The sequence below is a fragment of the Protomyctophum parallelum genome (genome assembly GCF_964188405.1).
Source record: "Protomyctophum parallelum genome assembly, chromosome: 1".
NCBI classification, from domain to species: domain Eukaryota; kingdom Metazoa; phylum Chordata; class Actinopteri; order Myctophiformes; family Myctophidae; genus Protomyctophum; species Protomyctophum parallelum.
Window position 1 is genome coordinate 16,072,674 of NC_139697.1, and position 25,552 is coordinate 16,098,225.

At 43.8% G+C, this 25,552-nt stretch overlaps 1 protein-coding gene across 1 annotated transcript; it reads left to right on the forward strand.

Annotated features, from left to right (window-relative positions):
* On the forward strand, nt 1-24,891 carry rp9 (RP9 pre-mRNA splicing factor). Its single transcript, XM_083788772.1, has 6 exons — nt 1-351; nt 2,187-2,217; nt 3,090-3,219; nt 6,177-6,268; nt 10,623-10,684; nt 24,583-24,891. Exons 1-6 carry the CDS (start codon nt 155-157, stop codon nt 24,791-24,793), a joined length of 723 nt encoding a protein of 240 aa, XP_083644898.1. The 5' UTR covers nt 1-154; the 3' UTR covers nt 24,794-24,891.
* The last annotated feature ends 661 nt before the right edge of the window (nt 24,892-25,552 follow it).

A 25,552-nucleotide genomic window follows, 5' to 3' on the forward strand; every position in this document is an offset into this window, starting at 1 on the left:
GGGACCACGTAGCAGCTCGAAGCTAGTAGTTAGCATTAGTTAGCATGAGCTCAGATATACATCCATTTCTCCTCCTGCAGCAGAATAATCAAACAATTAAAAACGACTGCTATAGTTCAAACGACAAAACAGTCAATTAAATGCAACGAACAACATGTCGGACAGGAAGAAACGAAGGCGAGGGGAGCGTGAGGACGACGAGGAGGAGGAGGAGGAGGAGAGGAGAGGAGGAGAGCACAAGAAGAATAAACAACACAACAACAAGGAGTCCAAACACGACCTGCACAAACTCAAGACACAAGCCAAGAAACTGGAGAAGGAGGTCCAGAAACTGAAGCACGTCGAGACGTTGTGAGTTAAAATCCAGGTCCACACTTTAGTTTATAAACTCCTTATAACTTATTATTATTATTATTATGTATTCTTATTGTTGTTGTTATTATTACTAGAGCAGTGCCCGTGGGGCCTCTACAGCGGTGCCCGTTGGGCACTGTCCAGCCAGTCTGGCCTACTTGGAACGATGCAAGTTGGAAATTGCATTTTATGTCTGTGTCCCTTAAATGCCCATATATGGAGCTCTTTGTCAGGCATGCCCAAATAGAGCCTCCCCTTTCAAAAAGTATTTATTTAAAGACCTTTTACGTGTCCTACGAAGCCAACTCGAGTCATGACAAATCATGACGACAAACACAATATGGCTCTAAATGCAGACGTCGGAATGATGTCACAACAGGCCAGCTCCATATATGGACCCTGGGCAGGGGCCCGGTCCATATATGGACCCTGGGCAGGGGCCCAGTCCCTGGGCAGGGGCCCGGTCCAGCAGGGGCCTTTTCGGGGTGGTTCTGGAAAACCGTGGGTCCGACCGACTTTTAAATACTTCACTTTATGCACAATTAATTGAGAATATATGAAAGTTTCACCTTTTTAATTATTTTACGGAAGAAAATAAGTATGTGGTACTTAACACATAGTTGAAATAAATGTATATGGGAGGTCCAGACACTAAGGTCTCAGATAAATAAATGTATATGGGAGGTCCAGACACTAAGGTCTCAGATAAATAAATGTATATGGGAGGTCCAGACACTAAGGTCTCAGATAAATAAATGTATATGGGAGGTCCAGACACTAAGGTCTCAGATAAATAAATGTATATGGGAGGTCCAGACACTAAGGTCTCAGATAAATAAATGTATATGGGAGGTCCAGACACTAAGGTCTCAGATAAATAAATGTATATGGGAGGTCCAGACACTAAGGTCTCAGATAAATAAATGTATATGGGAGGTCCAGACACTAAGGTCTCAGATAAATAAATGTATATGGGAGGTCCAGACACTAAGGTCTCAGATAAATAAATGTATATGGGAGGTCCAGACACTAAGGTCTCAGATAAATAAATGTATATGGGAGGTCCAGACACTAAGGTCTCAGATAAATAAATGTATATGGGAGGTCCAGACACTAAGGTCTCAGATAAATAAATGTATATGGGAGGTCCAGACACTAAGGTCTCAGAGGCACTTGTCGGCAAGTACAGGTCATGACTCATGTTCTTCTTACCCACGTGTCAGGCCCACTTGCCACTGCTTATGCCAGATACCTACAGTACATAGCTATGAATATGACTATGGTGTTCACACATTTATTATTTTATATTTTTAAGTGTAGCAACAGTGAAAACAGAACCACCTTATAGTGCTCTTATTTTACATTCCACAGAACAGAAGAGAGAGCGCTCTGACCACGTTCAGGTGGATAGACAGATATCTTGTGTTGTGTTTTTAATAGACAGTTGCGCCCGCTCTCAAACGAGCACTTGCGCAGTCGGGCAACCTGAAAGCATGAAACTCCACCTGCCCCAAAGTTCAACCTGAAAGCATGAAACTCCACCTGCCCCAAAGTTCAACCTGAAAGCATGAAACTCCACCTGCCCCAAAGTTCAACCTGAAAGCATGAAACTCCACCTGCCCCAAAGTTCAACCTGAAAGCATGAAACTCCACCTGCCCCAAAGTTCAAATTTGCCTGCCAGCAGTTCCAGGGGCAGGTGGGCAACCCATAGTGTCAACGCCTGGTGGAGACTTTTTTTTCTCCCCTTGAACTATCACTGTTTTTGACACGGCACCCAGCCTATCAGGTTGACGTGTACTGTACTAATTTATTTTGTCTTCTTTCCCTACAGCTATGAGAAGCCTCCTCCTGGACTCATAAAGGTATGGACTATGGCGTGAAGAAGAGACATTAACATTAAGCCTAAACACACACACACAGTCATGCACACACACACACCGTGGTGCAGTTGCCTCAAGAGTGCCTTAATAAGTTCACATCCACAACTGCAAGTTTTAAACTATTTTATCAGTATCCACTACTCTCCTTCTTACAGTCTCGACCAGGGGTGGGCAACTGGAGGCCCGGGGGCCACATGCGGCCCCCACCTTCACTTAATGTTAATAATTAATAATGTTAACCTTCACCCTCATGTTAATATCAGAATACTAATATAGTATTTAATGACTAGTACTTAATGACTAGTATTAACCCATTTTGACCTGAGATCAGATTCTAAAAATGTCTTCTACATCCTGACAGTTTTCTGAAAAAGCTATTGCAACGCGTTTTGAGCTTGTAGATCGGCTATTTTATACAGTAATATGCACTGTTATGTGGCCCCTCTGGAGTGAGTGTGGAAATATATTGACCCTCGTCAAATTTGTCCACCCCTGGTCTAGACACTAGGGCTAATACGAGAGAACGGGACTGTATAAGTATTTGAACAACATTGTGTATACTATTTGTTTGCCGTTTGCCTTATGCCATTTTGGAGTGGGAACCCCTTTTGATGTTAGCATTATGCTATGCTTTAGCTATTGAAAAATAGCAGATCTACAAGCTCATAGCGTGCCAAGCTTGTAGGTCTGCTATCTTTGAAAAATCTGACATAGAGACATAGCTTTTTCAGAAAACTGTCGGGATGTAGAAGACCTTTTTAGAATCTGATCTCAGGTCAGAATGGGTTACGAGAGACAAGAGAGTGTAAAGTGTGACGTTGTTTTGTTTGGTGTCATCGTCGTCGTGGTATTAGGAGAGCGATGAGAAGCCAGAGGACTGCATTCCCGCCGACCCGGGGAACGAAGATGCCAGGGACTTCCTGGCCCACGCGCCCACCAAGGGCCTCTGGATGCCCCTGGGGAAGGAGGTCAAGGTCATGCAGTGTGAGTACCATTTTTTATGATTTTATAGGTAAATGAGTTATAATGTTTTAGTTATTTCATGTAATATGCTACTGGCTGCATTCTTCTTGGAAAAAATACAAAAAGATACTCCTATGGAAAGGCTATATTATTTTACTTATATTGACCGATTTAGTAGGCTTTGGTATAGCCTATGTAAGGTTTAACCTCATCAGATAATTCCCACATGGCGTAAATCTTCGAGAAATTCAAAGTTTCAACACCACAGTAGGCTAGTAGTAGTTGTGAATTAGCAAACTGGACATTTGGACCCCCCCCCAGATGCAAAGATTTGAGTTAAAAACATTCGCCTTTTCAATAATAGCATAACTGCTATTTTTGCAATAGCTAAAGTATAACATAATCCATAATCAATTTTTGAATGTGTTCATGTCTTCAGTCCTTTAACCCTGAACAAAGCCTGGCATTATTGTGCCCATCATTAATTCCCTCAGTCGTCCCACTGGTTGGCATGGGCATGTGGGCAGCATGGGTCTGATCAGGTCATACAAGAAGACAGACAGACCAGTCACACACTACAGACAGACAGACAGACAGACAGACAGACAGACAGACAAGTCACACACTGCAGACAGACAGACAAACAGACAGACCAGTCACACACTGCAGACAGACAGACAGACAGACAAGTCACACACTGCAGACAGACAGACAGACAGACAGACAGATAGACAAGTCACACACTGCAGACAGACAGACAGACAGACAGACAGACAGACAGACAAGTCACACACTGCAGACAGACAGACAGACAGACCAGTCACACACTGCAGACAGACAGACAGACAGACAGACAGACAAGTCACACACTGCAGACAGACAGACAGACAGACAAGTCACACACTGCAGACAGACAGACAGACAGACCAGTCACACACTGCAGACAGACAGACAGACAGACAGACAGACAGACAAGTCACACACTGCAGACAGACAGACAGACAAGTCACACACTGCAGACAGACAGACAGACAGACAGACAAGTCACACAACACAGACAGACAGACAAGTCACACAACACAGACAGACAGACGGGTCTCAGTCAGAAAGCTGGCATGTGTCTCTCTGTGGTGGGATCTGATTGGCTGATTCGCTCCACTTCAATGCTCTGAACAACTGTGTGAACGTCACTACATGACTACAGTATGACGTGGTTCGTCTTCTAAGACACAGTGAGCGTGAAAACCGTTAGTCAAAAGACTGACTAAAACCAAAGAAATGCTGCCTGATGTGGCCCCAGTTCATTTCTCTCTGTCTGTACAGAGCTGTATAAACACCTCTGCTGAATCGCAGCTCTATAAGCTGTCATGGAGGTTTTAAAGCCATTCTGACCTGAGATCAGATTCTAAAAATGTCTTCTACATCCCGACAGTTTTCTGAAAAAGCTATGTTTCTATGTCAGTGGTTCTTCGATTTTTCAAAAAATAGCAGACGTACAAGCTCATAGCGCGCCACCGAGTGGCGCGCTATGAGCTTGTAGATCTGCTATTTTTCAATAGCTAAAGCATGACATGCTGAAACACCAAAAGGGGTTCCCGTACAAAATGTGTTTTAAATAACCTTGCCTGAGACACACACACACACACATAACCAGCTTTTTGTTCTTCTTCCATGAGTCATAAATTACGATGGTTTTCTTCCTATTGAGGCACAGATTGCTGCCTGTGTGCCTCCACGTCTTTTTGTGTGTGTCGACATGTCAATCATCACGTCAGTCAGGCCAGAGGAAATTACCATAAACATTATTCTCTTCAAATTAATATGAAGGTTTTGAGTGTGTGTGTCATGTCAGGGAAAGAAGTGTGGGTGGGGGTGTGCATAATTTCACGCTCTCAAGAGTTGAATTAATGTTAAACATCTGAATGACTTAATTTCCAAGAAGTCTACACGAGGATAACTGTTATTTTGATCAGCGTTAGCCTGCTATCTCTCCTAATGATACCACATCAATTCAATACAGCATGGAATTGTGGACAAACTCTTATCCAATGATAACAAAATAATGAAAATATTGTTTAGTCTTGGATCCGAGAGGCTAAAACTCTGGGGCTCAAATGCAGAATAAATAATGGGAGCTTGATGTGAAATGGGTTGGAGAAACCTCTGTTGTAGAACAGTGTTTCTCAAAGTGGGGTTATTTTGGGGGAGGATTTCCAGAAGTCTCCAGTAAAAGTAGTTAACATAACATTACAATCATTTACTTGGCTGTTCCGTCATTTAAGAACAAGTGTTGTAAAAAAACTAACATCTAAGCATTCCATCATGGTGGTGATGTGTGGCTTGTTCACCCCATTGTGTCAGCTAGAATGGTGCACTTTAAACCCATTTACCATCAGTAGCACCGTTCGGTGCTACTGAAAACTTCTGACGAGCCGAAATCATTTCACAGAGGTAAAATAGGAGTATGAATCGGCCCTTAGTGATACAATTTACAATTTACAATTTAGGCATTTAGCAGACGCTCTTAATCCAGAGCGACTTACATTTAAGCAAGAACAAAAGCATGGGAATACATCACATAAAAGCATTTATCAATATCATGAAACATGCGTAAGCTAAGAAAGTAACAGTGGAATATCTATATAATGAAACTATACATACACTATACATATAAACTATACATATTTACTACTATGCTATACATATGTACTATGGCGTGCTATAACTATATACAGTACAATTATAGTGCTGTCTACATAACATGCTATAAGTCTGTGTCAAATGCTATCTAAGCATATAATGGAAACGAGAGCAAGGTAAGCTAGCAAAAATATTTCTCCATTGTTTCCGGGGGTGGGGGGGGGGGGGGGGTTTCAGAGTAAAAGCAGCCATGTTTTCCCGGAACCCCAGAGCTCCTATTTTGAAGGAATCCCGGCTTAATAATGTTAATAATGTGTAAACCCTTAATGTCTCCACAGGCTGGAGGTGCAAGCGTTACGGACACCGGACGGGAGACAAGGAGTGTCCGTTCTTCATCAAAGGCAACCAGAAGCTGGAGCAGTTCAGAGTGGTGAGTCTCCTGTTCACCATGGAGGAACCACCTCACCACCTGTAGTTCAGAGTGGTGAGTCTCCTGTTCACCATGGAGGAACCACCTCACCACCTGGTGGTGTGGACCACGTGGTATATTTAGTTTTAAGTCACTTAATGCACACTATTCTTTTTATGGGTCCTGACTCGAGTTAAAAAACATCACACCGGGTAGGTACCCTCACAAAAAACATGCAGTAATCCTGGTCTCTATACTACCTCCCCCTGGCCAGCCGGGGCGCCTGATGGAGGGGAAAGAAACTGGTTGGAATAACGTGTTCCTTCCACACGCTACGTCCAACCAGGGAAACTCCCCCTGTCAGGTGTAAAGGAGCAACTTGGACACTCAGGCATGAAGGAAGCATGAGTTCAAGTCCGTTGCTCTCCCCTTGTCCCCCATATATATGGGGACTAGGTTGGTGGAGGGTGTGTAGAGCCCAGGATCACATTAGATGATTGACACAGGGGTGAAAAATGGGTTACAAAATCGTGGGATAAAAAATATATTAAAAAAAAAGTCACACGCGTGTGAACTGAGTGTTGCAACTCCCCTCTCTCCCCCTCCCCCTCCTCTCATCTCTCCCTCTCCCCCCCCCCCCCCCCTCTCTCTCTCTCTCATAGCGCAGGCAACAGTGCGTTCAGCACTAATACCATCTCTCTCTCTCTGTTTCTGGCAACAGCGCCCCCTACTGGTACTCATTATACTGGCTCATTAACCACACATAGATAGGTGAACACAGACATTGCTGTTCCTTGGAGTGGTTGCACCGCTCAAAAATACATTTTCTTACCCGGGCATTGTTATGCTTTAGCTGTGGAAAAATACCAGATCTACAAGCTCACGGTGCGGCACCGAGTGCCGCGCTGTGAGCTTGTAGGTCTGCTATTTTTTGAAAAATCGTGAAAATATGCCTGGAAATCTTTGAATATATATATATTGTTACAGAGCGAGTTTTTAACTCAATTCTTTGCTACTGGGAGGAGGTCCCTGGAACTACATATTTTCAGATGGGGGTCGGCGGCCAATGTCGTATTATATATTTGGGGTCCTTGACATGAATATGTTTGAGCACCACTGACGCATGTAATTTAGAAGACATTTCTTAAATTTCGATGTCAGGCCTAAATGGGGTAACTTTTTCTTTTTTCAATAAAACACACGTTCAGTTTGATAATATTATTGACTGGCTGCTGGTAAACGCCCACGCCATGAATTTCACCCTCTGAACTTCAAAGGCATACGGGGAAGATCTGCAGATATTTGTCACTCCCCCCCCCCCCCCCCACTCATCTCTGAACAAGCAACCAACGTGATTACTGTCTTTGATGCCTTAAAGAGTACAGAACACATGATTTGACACAACCACTTTGAATTGTGTGCAAAGAATGAAGCCTCACCATGCGTATAAAATGCACTTTTTTTGGCCAGAAAGGGATTTGTTTTTCCCCTACTTTTAGTTATGGGAGGCGGTGGCTCAGGGGGTAGAGTGGCTGGATGGTAACCGCAAGGTTCCCAGTTCGAACCCTGTGGGCTCCCCCAGAGTTACTGTCAAAGTGTCCTTGCGACACGTTTTGAGCTTGTAGATCTAGGATGCATTATAAGCTCATTTATAATGCATGCTAATGCAATCATAAGATATTACAATGCTCATTATAAATGTTTATAGTCATGTATAACAACTTATAACCATGCTTATAATGTGCTGGTCATAATGCACTACTATGCTCAGAACATTATAAGTAAGTTTTCCATCTTTAATGGTCATTAGTAGTTGTATTTTACTATAATCAGAGTAATATACAGTAAGAGAGTGGTTACACTAGCGTTGGCTCCCATTGGAACAATGGAATGCGGAAGTGCTCATGCTATCTCGATGGGATAGTTCCAGCCATAGGAGCAATGTTTGGAACTATAGCTTTGCGGTGGCCTTTCTTGTTAGAGTGTCCAGCCTGAGACTGGGAGGTTGGGGTTCAATCCCCGGCCGCGTCATACCAAAGACTGTAAAGATGGGACCCAATGCCTCCCTGCTTGACACTCAGCATCAAGGGTTGGATTGGGGGTAAGTCCCTGCGACATACTAGCGGCATGTACAGGGGGTGTACTTGTACATCAAGCTGCCTCACGCTACAGAAACAGGAGATAGGCTCCTTCCCTATGGGCCTCATGGCTACAGAAACAGGAGATAGGCTCCTTCCCTATGGGCCTCATGGCTACAGAAACAGGAGATAGGCTCCTTCCCTATGGGCCTCATGGCTACAGAAACAGGAGATAGGCTCCTGCCCTATGGGCCTCATGGCTACAGAAACAGGAGATAGGCTCCTTCCCTATGGGCCTCATGGCTACAGAAACAGGAGATGGGCTCCTGCCCTATGGGCCTCATGGCTACAGAAACAGGAGATAGGCTCCTGCCCTATGGGCCTCATGGCTACAGAAACAGGAGATAGGCTCCTGCCCTATGGGCCTCATGGCTACAGAAACAGGAGATAGGCTCCTGCCCTATGGGCCTCATGGCTCGGCAAGGCTACTTACTAATTACCCAAGCATTATGTTATACTTTAGCTACTGAGACAGACTTGTTTCAATGCTCCCGGAATACAATTACCTCCCGCTTGCTCTCTCTTCCTCCCACCTACCCTATTCCCACTACCTCAGCTGCATACTGATTAGCATTTAAGTGCAGCTGGATCACACTCTCTTTATCTCGAGTCGACGACCGACGGAGGACGCCGTGCGTTCTCTAAAAGCGCTGACCGTGCGGTCAGGGACGGAAGAGGGTGTACTGTGAATGCCATGTTGGAAATGTGTTGAGCTGAAAGGAATTAATTTCCTGACGCTGATGCACATTGCACACACGCACACGTGCGCACACACACAGACAGACACACACACGGTGGTGAGTGTTATTTTAGTAACGCCCTATGTGTGTGTCCTGCAGTATTTAAAGAAAAAACATGGAAAAACGAAATCGTCTCTTTTGTCGGGTGGAAACGTCTAAAACTGTTACTTTTCAGGATTCAAATTCAAAAGTAGCAGATCTACAAGCTCGAAATGCGACGTGAATTTTGATGCTTTTGTGTGATGTTGTTGTGTAATATTATCAATAGGACATTAACAAGGGCAAAGTCCACAGATGTTTCTTCTTTCATATCACATTGGAAAGATGAGGTACTCTTTCTTTCCGCCAGGAAAAACAAACACACATTGTAACCAGCTTCTGTTCTTTAGTTGTGGGCAGTTCAATAAGGCTTGTTTTCACCAAAAGTACAATCTGGGAAAATACTTTTTTCTTATTTTCTTTTTTTTTCAAATGCTTAGCATTGTACTGGATAGGAATGTAGTATTGTTTTTTGTGGGGGATCACATTATTAGGGTGAACAACGTTCTTAGGTTAGCAAAGAGCGCCCTCTAGCGTAATCACTGAAAACAACAAAATAATGACGGAGAACAAAACACACACACAAAGAAAAGATAGAATATGGAAATGAGAGGTTTCTAAATCAGTGCTTCCCAAACTTCTTCATGTCACGGACCCCCAAAGTTGACACTTATTAGTCTGCGGACCCCCATTTGAAAAATATATGCCAGTGACCCACCATAAAAGATTTGTATGGCTCTAGCAGTGATTCTCAACCTGTTTAATTTCAAGGACCCCCCCCAGTGTGACATGCATTTAGCTACGGACCCCCATTTAATAGCATTTCTATCTCTGGGAACCCCAATGTATATTGTAAAATCAAGGTTAATTTAACTCAGAGTGTACAAATGAAACGGGTCCATTTGGTTCCATTTCTACACTCTCAGAGTTTCAGACCCGTTAGGGTGCATTTGGTTCCTAACTATCATTCAGCTGGGGGGACCCTGGAACTCCCTCAAGGACCCCTGGGGGTCCTTTTGGACCCACTGAATGACGGACTGCGTTGTGTTATTTAGCTGGAGGGACCCTGGAACTCCCTCAGGGACCCCTGGGGGTCCTTTTGGACCCCCTGAATGACAGACTGCGTTGTGTTATTTAGCTGGAGGGACCCTGGAACTCCCTCAGGGACCCCTGGGGGTCCTTTTGGACCCCCTGAATGACAGACTGCGTTGTGTTATTTAGCTGGAGGGACCCTGGAACTCCCTCAGGGACCCCTGGGGGTCCTTTTGGACCCCCTGAATGACAGACTGCGTTGTGTTATTTTGGGGGGTCCTTTTGGACCCACTGAATGGCAGACTGCGTTGTGTTATTTTGGGTGGTCCTTTTGGACCCACTGAATGACAGACTGCGTTGTGTTATTTTGGGGGGTCCTTTTGGACCCACTGAATGACAGACTGCGTTGTGTTATTTTGTTGCCAGGCACACGAAGACCCGATGTACGACCTGATCCGGGAGAACAGGAGGAACGAGAAGGAAACCAGGTACCATAAATACATCCTGTTGTTTTAGGGAAAACATGGCCATTTTATTATTCACATTCCCCTTTTGTTCAATTTCCCAAACAAACTGCTGCTTTCTGCAAAGTGCACCACAGAGCAGCCAAAACACCTGTCATCACCCACGCACACGCACCCACGCACACACACACACACACACACACACACGCACCCACGCACACGCACGCACGTGCGGGGAACTGAAGTCCGGAATGCTTTCCATTTTCCAGAACCTCCACAGTGCCCATGCAGTGCCAGCTCATAGAGGAATGTCATCTTGGCAGATTATATGACTATGTTCACAGAATTGGATCATTACACAGGGGGACACGGGAACCCCTTTTGTTTCAAGCATTCTGTTATACTTTAGCTATTGAAAAATAGCAGATCTACAAGCCCATAGCACGCCACCGAGTGGCGTGCTATGAACTTCTGCTATTTTTGAAAAATCGTAAAAATGCGGCACAAATCTTTGAATATATATTCTTTCAGAGGGAACTTTGTTTTTAATTCAACGTCAGGCCTAAATTGGTTAAACCATTGTTATACTTCCTTGACAGGGGTGCTCCAGGGGTGTATATACTGAGGTCCCAAACTCCCCCTACACTACAATCTCGCAAAGCGTCGCAACACAGTGTGTGCTCGTAGATCGGCTTTCTTTGGGCCCAAAAGTTTGCCTATTATGACATGCACAGAATGGTATCCGGAGAAGTCGCCAGGTTACCAACTCGCCGCAGCGAAGATTCTTCATCAGTGTAGTTAGTATGTCAGATGTATTAGTTAATTTCCAAAGTGATCAAATTCTTTTGTGCAATTAAATGGTCAGCTATTCAATGATAAAAATGCTAGTGCTAGTTTAAATGAAGGTGAAGTCAAACTAAAATGCACTACTAAACCACGGTACTTACCATCGGTAAACTGGCGAGTTCTCCGTTCATGTTGTTAAAGATGGAGTGCCGTGATTTTTTTCCACACTTAAACATGATCATCAGGTGTATTTAGGTGTATATGAGGTATAATTTTTTCAAAAAAGTACAGTATTTGTTAAAATGATGGTTTTATGTGGACACACCCACCAGTTCATTAGGTATGCGTGAGTTTAACCATAGCACCACCCACCTAATCCAGTCCCTCCGCCTCCTCCTTTAAGACCACCCACTTGTCCTAGTCCCTCCCCCTCCTTATAAAAGGACAGCCCATGGCTCTGCCCTTTTGTTTACAAAATGGCAAATTGGTGTCTGCAATGTAACAAAAACTCATGTTTTTGTGAATGTTAGAAGTGAACACTTCCCAAATTTCTGAGATATCTTATAGTCACTATTATGCACTTATACTGCCACCATCCATGTATAGGCATATAATCCATGCATCCATACCATATCAGATCTGTTTTTTTCTGATTTTTTTTTATAATAATTTATTTATTTCCTCCAATTATATTGACCCTATTGTCGCAATCAGCTCAGCTCATCATCCAATTCAAAAACAGCAGAAACAATTAGTTTGATAGATAATTTAGCCTACAATATATTGTAGGCTATTGATTTCCTCCAGCTAAGCACCCTGGCATTAAAACTGTCCTTTATCTGACTGCATTGAGTTTCAGCAAAAGTCGCCAGATTTAAAGAAACAAGCGGCCAGGTCCACAAAAATAAGTCACAGAAATTGCCGTGAATATTTATGAAAACGTTTCAACAACACCAATCCTTTTAACAACATATTAATCTGAGGGTCCTTCACATGAACCATTGGTCAAGTCAACCACATCTCCCCTGAAAGTTACTTACATGAAAACAAGCCCAAGTCGCTTGTAATAGCCAGACATGACAACATGACTTCCAGCGCGACACAACATACTTTACAGCCTCGTATAAGTATTAGGACCTACATATTGACTACAACAGCAAGTATTCCTTTTAACCAACAAGAATGCACACTGTAACACTACACTCTGTATCAAAGCCCGACCACTGTGATTATAAAAGAAACAACCTACTCCTTGAGAAGAGCATGAGCAACTATACAGCAGAGCAGGTAGGCTATAAGACTGGTTTGTTGTGGTTTCCGTGATTAATCCTGAGGACCCGACGTGAACATTTACTTGCTTCCAATCTAACGAAAAACAGTCTGCTCTGCTGTGAACTGGTAATGTGTGAAGTGATTTAGACACAGAGCAGCAAAAGCAAACTGGCTGCGCTGTTCAGTTCACACGTGTGTATGTGGCAGGCAGCTCCGCCCACAGAGGTTGTCGTATTTAAAAAATATGTATAGAGGGGGAGGTGCGTGTGTGCGTGCAATATTTTTACGTCACACTATCCGTGTTTACTTCATTGGCCCGTTTGACCGTCAAGGGTTCAGCCTCCAGGAAGAAACCCTAAATACAAAGTTATTACACCATTGGACATAAAAACGACTCCAGGGTGTCTAATGAAGTACTGTCACCCCATAGACACATGAAAAGCTGGAAAAATACAAAAATTGTGGCACTCCATCTTTAAAGCAGAAGCTATATACGTATATTATTTAAGACCGGAAGTTCAGAGGTGTAAAGGGACAATTATGAAACGGGGTGAAACTAAATGCCAGACACAAACTGAATGTGTTTGGCTGTGGTGGAACCCAATCTGAAAATACTTAGATAAAGGTTTGTGTTGTTCAAATGTTTAACCAATATTCCCTACATCCTTCAAGTTGTGATGAGCTTATAAGTGGTTTAAACTGATAACCCCTTTGTGGGTCCCCCGGACCCCACTTTAAGCTCTATGCCATTGGTTCTCAAAGTGGGCGTCTGAGGTGACCACTGGACTACAACATGACGTCACTGAGCCACGGTGAAGAGCAAACCACTGCCACCAGCCCTTCTCTCTGTTTTTACTCACCACCGCTCAACGTTATTTCGCGGTGGTCGCGGTGGTCAGCTCACCACCGAAAATCCAGACTATGAATAAGCCTTAAGTAGATTGATAGAAAAACGACGGAGAATACTGATATCAAAACCGATCGCAGGGGGCAGTTGTGTTTCACAGACTGGTAAAAAGGGCAGGTGGCTGAAGCCCCCCCTTTGAGGTGTATGTGTGCACGTGCCTGGTGGTCCTTGACATGAAAACCGTTTTGAGAACCACTGCTCTGTCTCTGTTGCACCAACGGTACAGCAACTCCTGTGTGTCTGAGTCTGACGGTTAGCGGCCGCTTTGCTCTGAACCGACAGCCATGCCAGCCCAGTTGGATCCCTGTGCCTGCTGCGTGTGAAATGGCAGCACATAACCCCCCCAACTCCCCCCACGCCCTTTCCCAGTGTGTGTGTTTATGTGTGACTTAACACAGAGGTTACTCAGATGCCAGTGCATTTCTGAAGTGTGTGTGTGTCGGTGCAAAAAAATAATAATCGGGAACAAAAACGTCAGATTTTTTTTCTTCTCATAAATGCGTATGGTGCAACAACCACTCTCATTGAAAAATCGGTAAAGCACGGTTGTAAGGAGATGTATACCGCAAAAAAGAAAGTGATTGGTATCGCGGAAGTGGCTTATGTGTGTCGGCTCAATAACAAATCATGGGACTATTTTCAAGCGGATTTTCATCATAAGGAGGTAGAATTACGACGCTTTGATACTTTGTTACTTAGACTTTAATGCGATGGTTGCGTTTTCTGCTTTCTGTTTTTTTGTGTGTGCGGAGGAGGGGGGGCAGTCAGCTGTTTGGTTCGCATTCCAGTCTCTCACACACACACACACAACCTGCACCGCTCAGTTTGCACGTGTATGATTTTTTTTCTTTCTTCTGAAAACATATCTTGGATATTTTCTGGAACAGTGGGTCCAGACCCCCCCCCCCAGCTCAGTTCACTCTGCTTTCATAACCCCAGGCCATGGATCGCATTCTCTAAGCACAACAGACACTTATTTTAACCCACTAAAACCCGAGGCAGATTCTACACATTCCTTCTAGAGTCTAAATCAACTTTTCGGTGCTGTGGATGGACCCCAAAAATTATATGTATTCCCCCCCCCCCCCCCCCTTCCTCATCTGTGCCAGGGACCCCCCAACAGAGAAGAAAACCATTTCAAACGTATTGCACATTATTCAAATACTTTAAAGATTTTCTTTCAATTCATCAAGCTCGCAGCGTGGACCATAGAAGTGTCGCGCTGCGAGCATTTAATTGGCAGTTCACCCTCCTATTTAAATTATTTTTGCAGTGGAAAACCATTACTTATCATATATGCGCTCGCAGGACTATTTGATCCTTGAGATCAGCTTGGAAAATGTGCTTTCAATTGCTGTGCTCTCTCTGCATATTTGGAACACCTTACAGACTTTCACTCGAGTATAGTTCTCTAGACTCCCTATAGGTCGTTTAGTTCTCTAGTCTCCCTATAGGTCGTTTAGTTCACTAGTCTCCCTATAGGTCGTTTAGTTCACTAGTCTCCCTATAGGTCGTATAGTTCTCTAGTCTCCCTATAGGTCGTTTAGTTCACTAGTCTCCCTATAGGTCGTTTAGTTCTCTAGACTCCCTATAGGTCGTTTAGTTCTCTAGACTCCCTATAGGTCGTTTAGTTCTCTAGTCTCCCTATAGGTCGTTTAGTTCTCTAGACTCCCTATAGATCGTTTAGTTCTCTAGTCTCCCTATAGGTCGTTTAGTTCTCTAGTCTCCCTATAGGTCGTTTAGTTCACTAGTCTCCCTATAGGTCGTTTAGTTCTCTAGACTCCCTATAGGTCGTTTAGTTCTCTAGTCTCCCTATAGGTCGTTTAGTTCTCTAGACTCCCTATAGGTCGTTTAGTTCTCTAGTCTCCCTATAGGTCGTTTAGTTCTCTAGACTCCCTATAGGTCGTTTAGTTCTCTAGTCTCCCTATAGGTCGTTTAGTTCTCTAGACTCCCTATAGGTCGTTTAGTTCTCTAGACTCCCTATAGGTCGTTTAGTTCTCTAGACTCCCTATAGGTCGTTTAGTTCACTAGTCTCCCTATAGGTCGTTTAGTTCACTAGTCTCCCTATAGGTCGTTTAGTTCTCTAGACTCCCTATAGGTCGTTTAGTTCACTAGTCTCCCTATAGGTCGTTTAGTTCACTAGTCTCCCTATAGGTCGTTTAGTTCTCTAGTCTCCCTATAGGTCGTTTAGTTCTCTAGTCTCCCTATAGGTCGTTTAGTTCTCTAGACTCCCTATAGGTCGTTTAGTTCACTAGTCTCCCTATAGGTCGTTTAGTTCTCTAGTCTCCCTATAGGTCGTTTAGTTCTCTAGACTCCCTATAGGTCGTTTAGTTCTCTAGACTCCCTATAGGTCGTTTAGTTCACTAGTCTCCCTATAGGTCGTTTAGTTCTCTAGTCTCCCTATAGGTCGTTTAGTTCTCTAGTCTCCCTATAGGTCGTTTAGTTCTCTAGTCTCCCTATAGGTCGTTTAGTTCACTAGTCTCCCTATAGGTCGTTTAGTTCTCTAGTCTCCCTATAGGTCGTTTAGTTCTCTAGACTCCCTATAGGTCGTTTAGTTCTCTAGTCTCCCTATAGGTCGTTTAGTTCTCTAGACTCCCTATAGGTCGTTTAGTTCTCTAGACTCCCTATAGGTCGTTTAGTTCTCTAGTCTCCCTATAGGTCGTTTAGTTCTCTAGACTCCCTATAGGTCGTTTAGTTCTCTAGTCTCCCTATAGGTCGTTTAGTTCTCTAGACTCCCTATAGGTCGTTTAGTTCTCTAGTCTCCCTATAGGTCGTTTAGTTCTCTAGACTCCCTATAGGTCGTTTAGTTCTCTAGTCTCCCTATAGGTCGTTTAGTTCTCTAGTCTCCCTATAGGTCGTTTAGTTCTCTAGACTCCCTATAGGTCGTTTAGTTCTCTAGACTCCCTATAGGTCGTTTAGTTCTCTAGACTCCCTATAGGTCGTTTAGTTCTCTAGACTCCCTATAGGTCGTTTAGTTCACTAGTCTCCCTATAGGTCGTTTAGTTCACTAGTCTCCCTATAGGTCGTTTAGTTCTCTAGACTCCCTATAGGTCGTTTAGTTCTCTAGTCTCCCTATAGGTCGTTTAGTTCTCTAGACTCCCTATAGGTCGTTTAGTTCTCTAGTCTCCCTATAGGTCGTTTAGTTCACTAGTCTCCCTATAGGTCGTTTAGTTCTCTAGTCTCCCTATAGGTCGTTTAGTTCTCTAGTCTCCCTATAGGTCGTTTAGTTCTCTAGTCTCCCTATAGGTCGTTTAGTTCACTAGTCTCCCTATAGGTCGTTTAGTTCTCTAGTCTCCCTATAGGTCGTTTAGTTCTCTAGACTCCCTATAGGTCGTTTAGTTCACTAGTCTCCCTATAGGTCGTTTAGTTCTCTAGTCTCCCTATAGGTCGTTTAGTTCTCTAGTCTCCCTATAGGTCGTTTAGTTCTCTAGACTCCCTATAGGTCGTTTAGTTCTCTAGTCTCCCTATAGGTCGTTTAGTTCACTAGTCTCCCTATAGGTCGTTTAGTTCTCTAGACTCCCTATAGGTCGTTTAGTTCTCTAGTCTCCCTATAGGTCGTTTAGTTCTCTAGACTCCCTATAGGTCGTTTAGTTCTCTAGTCTCCCTATAGGTCGTTTAGTTCTCTAGTCTCCCTATAGGTCGTATAGTTCTCTAGTCTCCCTATAGGTCGTATAGTTCTCTAGTCTCCCTATAGGTCGTTTAGTTCACTAGTCTCCCTATAGGTCGTTTAGTTCTCTAGACTCCCTATAGGTCGTTTAGTTCTCTAGTCTCCCTATAGGTCGTTTAGTTCTCTAGACTCCCTATAGGTCGTTTAGTTCTCTAGTCTCCCTATAGGTCGTTTAGTTCTCTAGTCTCCCTATAGGTCGTTTAGTTCTCTAGTCTCCCTATAGGTCGTATAGTTCTCTAGTCTCCCTATAGGTCGTTTAGTTCACTAGTCTCCCTATAGGTCGTTTAGTTCTCTAGACTCCCTATAGGTCGTTTAGTTCTCTAGTCTCCCTATAGGTCGTTTAGTTCTCTAGTCTCCCTATAGGTCGTTTAGTTCTCTAGTCTCCCTATAGGTCGTTTAGTTATCTAGTCTCCCTATAGGTCGTTTAGTTCTCTAGTCTCCCTATAGGTCGTTTAGTTCTCTAGTCTCCCTATAGGTCGTTTAGTTCTCTAGTCTCCCTATAGGTCGTTTAGTTCACTAGTCTCCCTATAGGTCGTTTAGTTCTCTAGTCTCCCTATAGGTCGTTTAGTTCTCTAGTCTCCCTATAGGTCGTTTAGTTCACTAGTCTCCCTATAGGTCGTTTAGTTCACTAGTCTCCCTATAGGTCGTTTAGTTCACTAGTCTCCCTATAGGTCGTTTAGTTATCTAGTCTCCCTATAGGTCGTTTAGTTCTCTAGTCTCCCTATAGGTCGTTTAGTTCTCTAGTCTCCCTATAGGTCGTTTAGTTCTCTAGTCTCCCTATAGGTCGTTTAGTTCTCTAGTCTCCCTATAGGTCGTTTAGTTCTCTAGACTCCCTATAGGTCGTTTAGTTCTCTAGTCTCCCTATAGGTCGTTTAGTTCTCTAGACTCCCTATAGGTCGTTTAGTTCTCTAGTCTCCCTATAGGTCGTTTAGTTCTCTAGTCTCCCTATAGGTCGTTTAGTTCTCTAGACTCCCTATAGGTCGTTTAGTTCTCTAGACTCCCTATAGGTCGTTTAGTTCTCTAGACTCCCTATAGGTCGTTTAGTTCTCTAGACTCCCTATAGGTCGTTTAGTTCACTAGTCTCCCTATAGGTCGTTTAGTTCACTAGTCTCCCTATAGGTCGTTTAGTTCTCTAGACTCCCTATAGGTCGTTTAGTTCTCTAGTCTCCCTATAGGTCATTTAGTTCTCTAGACTCCCTATAGGTCGTTTAGTTCTCTAGTCTCCCTATAGGTCGTTTAGTTCTCTAGACTCCCTATAGATCGTTTAGTTCTCTAGTCTCCCTATAGGTCGTTTAGTTCACTAGTCTCCCTATAGGTCGTTTAGTTCTCTAGTCTCCCTATAGGTCGTTTAGTTCTCTAGTCTCCCTATAGGTCGTTTAGTTCTCTAGTCTCCCTATAGGTCGTTTAGTTCACTAGTCTCCCTATAGGTCGTTTAGTTCTCTAGTCTCCCTATAGGTCGTTTAGTTCTCTAGACTCCCTATAGGTCGTTTAGTTCTCTAGTCTCCCTATAGGTCGTTTAGTTCTCTAGTCTCCCTATAGGTCGTTTAGTTCTCTAGTCTCCCTATAGGTCGTTTAGTTCTCTAGTCTCCCTATAGGTCGTTTAGTTCTCTAGTCTCCCTATAGGTCGTTTAGTTCACTAGTCTCCCTATAGGTCGTTTAGTTCTCTAGACTCCCTATAGGTCGTTTAGTTCTCTAGTCTCCCTATAGGTCGTTTAGTTCTCTAGACTCCCTATAGGTCGTTTAGTTCTCTAGTCTCCCTATAGGTCGTTTAGTTCTCTAGTCTCCCTATAGGTCGTATAGTTCTCTAGTCTCCCTATAGGTCGTATAGTTCTCTAGTCTCCCTATAGGTCGTTTAGTTCACTAGTCTCCCTATAGGTCGTTTAGTTCTCTAGACTCCCTATAGGTCGTTTAGTTCTCTAGTCTCCCTATAGGTCGTTTAGTTCTCTAGACTCCCTATAGGTCGTTTAGTTCTCTAGTCTCCCTATAGGTCGTTTAGTTCTCTAGTCTCCCTATAGGTCGTTTAGTTCTCTAGTCTCCCTATAGGTCGTTTAGTTCTCTAGTCTCCCTATAGGTCGTTTAGTTCTCTAGTCTCCCTATAGGTCGTTTAGTTCACTAGTCTCCCTATAGGTCGTTTAGTTCACTAGTCTCCCTATAGGTCGTTTAGTTCTCTAGTCTCCCTATAGGTCGTTTAGTTCACTAGTCTCCCTATAGGTCGTTTAGTTCTCTAGTCTCCCTATAGGTCGTTTAGTTATCTAGTCTCCCTATAGGTCGTTTAGTTCTCTAGTCTCCCTATAGGTCGTTTAGTTCTCTAGTCTCCCTATAGGTCGTTTAGTTCACTAGTCTCCCTATAGGTCGTTTAGTTCACTAGTCTCGCTATAGGTCGTTTAGTTCTCTAGACTCCCTATAGGTCGTTTAGTTCTCTAGTCTCCCTATAGGTCGTTTAGTTCTCTAGTCTCCCTATAGGTCGTTTAGTTCTCTAGTCTCCCTATAGGTCGTTTAGTTCTCTAGTCTCCCTATAGGTCGTTTAGTTCTCTAGACTCCCTATAGGTCGTTTAGTTCTCTAGTCTCCCTATAGGTCGTTTAGTTCACTAGTCTCCCTATAGGTCGTTTAGTTCTCTAGTCTCCCTATAGGTCGTTTAGTTCACTAGTCTCCCTATAGGTCGTTTAGTTCTCTAGTCTCCCTATAGGTCGTTTAGTTCACTAGTCTCCCTATAGGTCGTTTAGTTCTCTAGTCTCCCTATAGGTCGTTTAGTTCACTAGTCTCCCTATAGGTCGTTTAGTTCACTAGTCTCCCTATAGGTCGTTTAGTTCTCTAGTCTCCCTATAGGTCGTTTAGTTCTCTAGTCTCCCTATAGGTCGTTTAGTTCTCTAGTCTCCCTATAGGTCGTTTAGTTCTCTAGACTCCCTATAGGTCGTTTAGTTCTCTAGTCTCCCTATAGGTCGTTTAGTTCTCTAGACTCCCTATAGGTCGTTTAGTTCTCTAGTCTCCCTATAGGTCGTTTAATTCACTAGTCTCCCTATAGGTCGTTTAGTTCTCTAGTCTCCCTATAGGTCGTTTAGTTCTCTAGTCTCCCTATAGGTCGTTTAGTTCTCTAGACTACCTATAGGTCGTTTAGTTCTCTAGTCTCCCTATAGGTCGTTTAGTTCTCTAGTCTCCCTATAGGTCGTTTAGTTCACTAGTCTCCCTATAGGTCGTTTAGTTCTCTAGACTCCCTATAGGTCGTTTAGTTCTCTAGTCTCCCTATAGGTCGTTTAGTTCACTAGTCTCCCTATAGGTCGTTTAGTTCTCTAGTCTCCCTATAGGTCGTTTAGTTCTCTAGACTCCCTATAGGTCGTTTAGTTCACTAGTCTCCCTATAGGTCGTTTAGTTCTCTAGTCTCCCTATAGGTCGTTTAGTTCTCTAGTCTCCCTATAGGTCGTTTAGTTCTCTAGTCTCCCTATAGGTCGTTTAGTTCTCTAGACTCCCTATAGGTCGTTTAGTTCTCTAGTCTCCCTATAGGTCGTTTAGTTCACTAGTCTCCCTATAGGTCGTTTAGTTCTCTAGACTCCCTATAGGTCGTTTAGTTCTCTAGTCTCCCTATAGGTCGTTTAGTTCTCTAGACTCCCTATAGGTCGTTTAGTTCTCTAGTCTCCCTATAGGTCGTTTAGTTCTCTAGTCTCCCTATAGGTCGTATAGTTCTCTAGTCTCCCTATAGGTCGTATAGTTCTCTAGTCTCCCTATAGGTCGTTTAGTTCACTAGTCTCCCTATAGGTCGTTTAGTTCACTAGTCTCCCTATAGGTCGTTTAGTTCTCTAGTCTCCCTATAGGTCGTTTAGTTATCTAGTCTCCCTATAGGTCGTTTAGTTCTCTAGTCTCCCTATAGGTCGTTTAGTTCTCTAGTCTCCCTATAGGTCGTTTAGTTCTCTAGTCTCCCTATAGGTCGTTTAGTTCACTAGTCTCCCTATAGGTCGTTTAGTTCTCTAGTCTCCCTATAGGTCGTTTAGTTCTCTAGACTCCCTATAGGTCGTTTAGTTCTCTAGTCTCCCTATAGGTCGTTTAGTTCTCTAGTCTCCCTATAGGTCGTTTAGTTCTCTAGTCTCCCTATAGGTCGTTTAGTTCTCTAGACTCCCTATAGGTCGTTTAGTTCTCTAGTCTCCCTATAGGTCGTTTAGTTCACTAGTCTCCCTATAGGTCGTTTAGTTCTCTAGTCTCCCTATAGGTCGTTTAGTTCACTAGTCTCCCTATAGGTCGTTTAGTTCTCTAGTCTCCCTATAGGTCGTTTAGTTCACTAGTCTCCCTATAGGTCGTTTAGTTCTCTAGTCTCCCTATAGGTCGTTTAGTTCACTAGTCTCCCTATAGGTCGTTTAGTTCACTAGTCTCCCTATAGGTCGTTTAGTTCTCTAGTCTCCCTATAGGTCGTTTAGTTCTCTAGTCTCCCTATAGGTCGTTTAGTTCTCTAGTCTCCCTATAGGTCGTTTAGTTCTCTAGACTCCCTATAGGTCGTTTAGTTCTCTAGTCTCCCTATAGGTCGTTTAGTTCTCTAGACTCCCTATAGGTCGTTTAGTTCTCTAGTCTCCCTATAGGTCGTTTAATTCACTAGTCTCCCTATAGGTCGTTTAGTTCTCTAGTCTCCCTATAGGTCGTTTAGTTCTCTAGTCTCCCTATAGGTCGTTTAGTTCTCTAGACTACCTATAGGTCGTTTAGTTCTCTAGTCTCCCTATAGGTCGTTTAGTTCTCTAGTCTCCCTATAGGTCGTTTAGTTCACTAGTCTCCCTATAGGTCGTTTAGTTCTCTAGACTCCCTATAGGTCGTTTAGTTCTCTAGTCTCCCTATAGGTCGTTTAGTTCACTAGTCTCCCTATAGGTCGTTTAGTTCTCTAGTCTCCCTATAGGTCGTTTAGTTCTCTAGACTCCCTATAGGTCGTTTAGTTCACTAGTCTCCCTATAGGTCGTTTAGTTCTCTAGTCTCCCTATAGGTCGTTTAGTTCTCTAGTCTCCCTATAGGTCGTTTAGTTCTCTAGTCTCCCTATAGGTCGTTTAGTTCTCTAGACTCCCTATAGGTCGTTTAGTTCTCTAGTCTCCCTATAGGTCGTTTAGTTCACTAGTCTCCCTATAGGTCGTTTAGTTCTCTAGACTCCCTATAGGTCGTTTAGTTCTCTAGTCTCCCTATAGGTCGTTTAGTTCTCTAGACTCCCTATAGGTCGTTTAGTTCTCTAGTCTCCCTATAGGTCGTTTAGTTCTCTAGTCTCCCTATAGGTCGTATAGTTCTCTAGTCTCCCTATAGGTCGTATAGTTCTCTAGTCTCCCTATAGGTCGTTTAGTTCACTAGTCTCCCTATAGGTCGTTTAGTTCACTAGTCTCCCTATAGGTCGTTTAGTTCTCTAGTCTCCCTATAGGTCGTTTAGTTATCTAGTCTCCCTATAGGTCGTTTAGTTCTCTAGTCTCCCTATAGGTCGTTTAGTTCTCTAGTCTCCCTATAGGTCGTTTAGTTCTCTAGTCTCCCTATAGGTCGTTTAGTTCACTAGTCTCCCTATAGGTCGTTTAGTTCTCTAGTCTCCCTATAGGTCGTTTAGTTCTCTAGTCTCCCTATAGGTCGTTTAGTTCACTAGTCTCCCTATAGGTCGTTTAGTTCACTAGTCTCCCTATAGGTCGTTTAGTTCTCTAGTCTCCCTATAGGTCGTTTAGTTCACTAGTCTCCCTATAGGTCGTTTAGTTCTCTAGTCTCCCTATAGGTCGTTTAGTTCACTAGTCTCCCTATAGGTCGTTTAGTTCACTAGTCTCCCTATAGGTCGTTTAGTTCTCTAGTCTCCCTATAGGTCGTTTAGTTCTCTAGTCTCCCTATAGGTCGTTTAGTTCTCTAGTCTCCCTATAGGTCGTTTAGTTCACTAGTCTCCCTATAGGTCGTTTAGTTCTCTAGTCTCCCTATAGGTCGTTTAGTTCTCTAGTCTCCCTATAGGTCGTTTAGTTCACTAGTCTCCCTATAGGTCGTTTAGTTCACTAGTCTCCCTATAGGTCGTTTAGTTCACTAGTCTCCCTATAGGTCGTTTAGTTCTCTAGTCTCCCTATAGGTCGTTTAGTTCTCTAGACTCCCTATAGGTCGTTTAGTTCTCTAGTCTCCCTATAGGTCGTTTAGTTCTCTAGTCTCCCTATAGGTCGTTTAGTTCACTAGTCTCCCTATAGGTCGTTTAGTTCTCTAGTCTCCCTATAGGTCGTTTAGTTCTCTAGTCTCCCTATAGGTCGTTTAGTTCTCTAGTCTCCCTATAGGTCGTTTAGTTCACTAGTCTCCCTATAGGTCGTTTAGTTCTCTAGTCTCCCTATAGGTAGTTTAGTTCACTAGTCTCCCTATAGGTCGTTTAGTTCACTAGTCTCCCTATAGGTCGTTTAGTTCTCTAGTCTCCCTATAGGTCGTTTAGTTCTCTAGTCTCCCTATAGGTCGTTTAGTTCTCTAGTCTCCCTATAGGTCGTTTAGTTCACTAGTCTCCCTATAGGTCGTTTAGTTCTCTAGTCTCCCTATAGGTCGTTTAGTTCTCTAGTCTCCCTATAGGTCGTTTAGTTCTCTAGTCTCCCTATAGGTCGTTTAGTTCACTAGTCTCCCTATAGGTCGTTTAGTTCTCTAGTCTCCCTATAGGTAGTTTAGTTCACTAGTCTCCCTATAGGTCGTTTAGTTCACTAGTCTCCCTATAGGTCGTTTAGTTCACTAGTCTCCCTATAGGTAGTTTAGTTCTCTAGTCTCCCTATAGGTCGTTTAGTTCACTAGTCTCCCTATAGGTCGTTTAGTTCTCTAGTCTCCCTATAGGTAGTTTAGTTCACTAGTCTCCCTATAGGTCGTTTAGTTCACTAGTCTCCCTATAGGTCGTTTAGTTCACTAGTCTCCCTATAGGTCGTTTAGTTCTCTAGTCTCCCTATAGGTAGTTTAGTTCACTAGTCTCCCTATAGGTCGTTTAGTTCACTAGTCTCCCTATAGGTCGTTTAGTTCACTAGTCTCCCTATAGGTCGTTTAGTTCTCTAGTCTCCCTATAGGTCGTTTAGTTCACTAGTCTCCCTATAGGTCGTTTAGTTCACTAGTCTCCCTATAGGTCGTTTAGTTCTCTAGTCTCCCTATAGGTAGTTTAGTTCACTAGTCTCCCTATAGGTCGTTTAGTTCACTAGTCTCCCTATAGGTCGTTTAGTTCACTAGTCTCCCTATAGGTCGTTTAGTTCACTAGTCTCCCTATAGGTCGTTTAGTTCACTAGTCTCCCTATAGGTCGTTTAGTAAAGGTTGAAATGAAACTAAATATTGACGCTATCTTAACATCTCTCTCTCTCCTCAGGATCCAGCAGCTTCAACAACTCCTCCAAGACTCCACCTCCTCTGACAGCTCCTCCTCTTCCTCCTCCTCCTCCTCCTCCTCCTCTGACCACCGCAAAAAGAGGAAGAAGGCCAAGGAGAAGGAGAAGAAGAAAAAGAAAGAGAAGAAGAAGAAAAAGAAGAAGAGAAAGCACAAGTCGTCCAAAGCGGCCGGCCACTCGGACTCTGACTGACGAGCCAGGCCGGCGGTTCGTTGGCGCGTAGTCACGTACCCTCCCAATCCTCTAGGACAGAGGTTACCACAGACCGCGCTGACGGTTCATAAAATGTCCGCGGACCGGCTATGGCTGGGCTGGGTGGGGGGGGGGGTTTGCGTCGTGGTCGAGCATCATCGTACGAAAACCCGGACGACGGTTGGACTGGCCTCAAGTAGCCTACACGCTGCTATAAATATTATTATATCACAACACGGACTCAAAGCTATTTATAAACCCCAGACGGTGACATGGCGCTGACGAATCCCTTGGTATCCTTCATGATTCGACAGAGTCTAAACTGTTCACAGCTGAAAATCCCGGTAACGCACCCGCACGGTTATAGATTCACGGTCCGGAAAACATTGCGTACCAGTGGGACGCGTACCAGTGGGACGCGTACCAGTGGGACATGTACCAGTGGGACGCGTACCAGTGGGACGCGTACCAGTGGGACATGTACCAGTGGGACGCGTACCAGTGGCGGTACAACCTCTGCCTCTAGGAGGCTTACTAGCATGTACTGTAGCATGCGTAGTAGCATGTTGCTAGGTAGTATACTGTACTTGGTTAGCAGCAGCTATAGGGTTTGGGCCGAGTGGAATAGTAAGAGAGTGGCAACATGCAAAGCGGGTGCCTGTGGGCTATAGTTCCAAACATTGGAACTATCCCATTGAGTTAGAATGAGCACTTCCGCATTCCATTGTTAGAATGGGAGTCAAGGGTAGTGTCGCCTCT

What these genes read in the sequence shown, in the direction of transcription:
- rp9 (XM_083788772.1), top strand. Translation starts at nt 155, where the DNA reads ATGTCGGACAGGAAGAAACGAAGGCGAGGGGAGCGTGAGGACGACGAG. An exon ending in CTCCTCCTGGACTCATAAAG is followed by an intron (nt 2,218 to 3,089) that starts GTATGGACTATG and finishes TCGTGGTATTAG; the next exon opens with GAGAGCGATGAGAAGCCAGA. An exon ending in AGCTGGAGCAGTTCAGAGTG is followed by an intron (nt 6,269 to 10,622) that starts GTGAGTCTCCTG and finishes TTTTGTTGCCAG; the next exon opens with GCACACGAAGACCCGATGTA.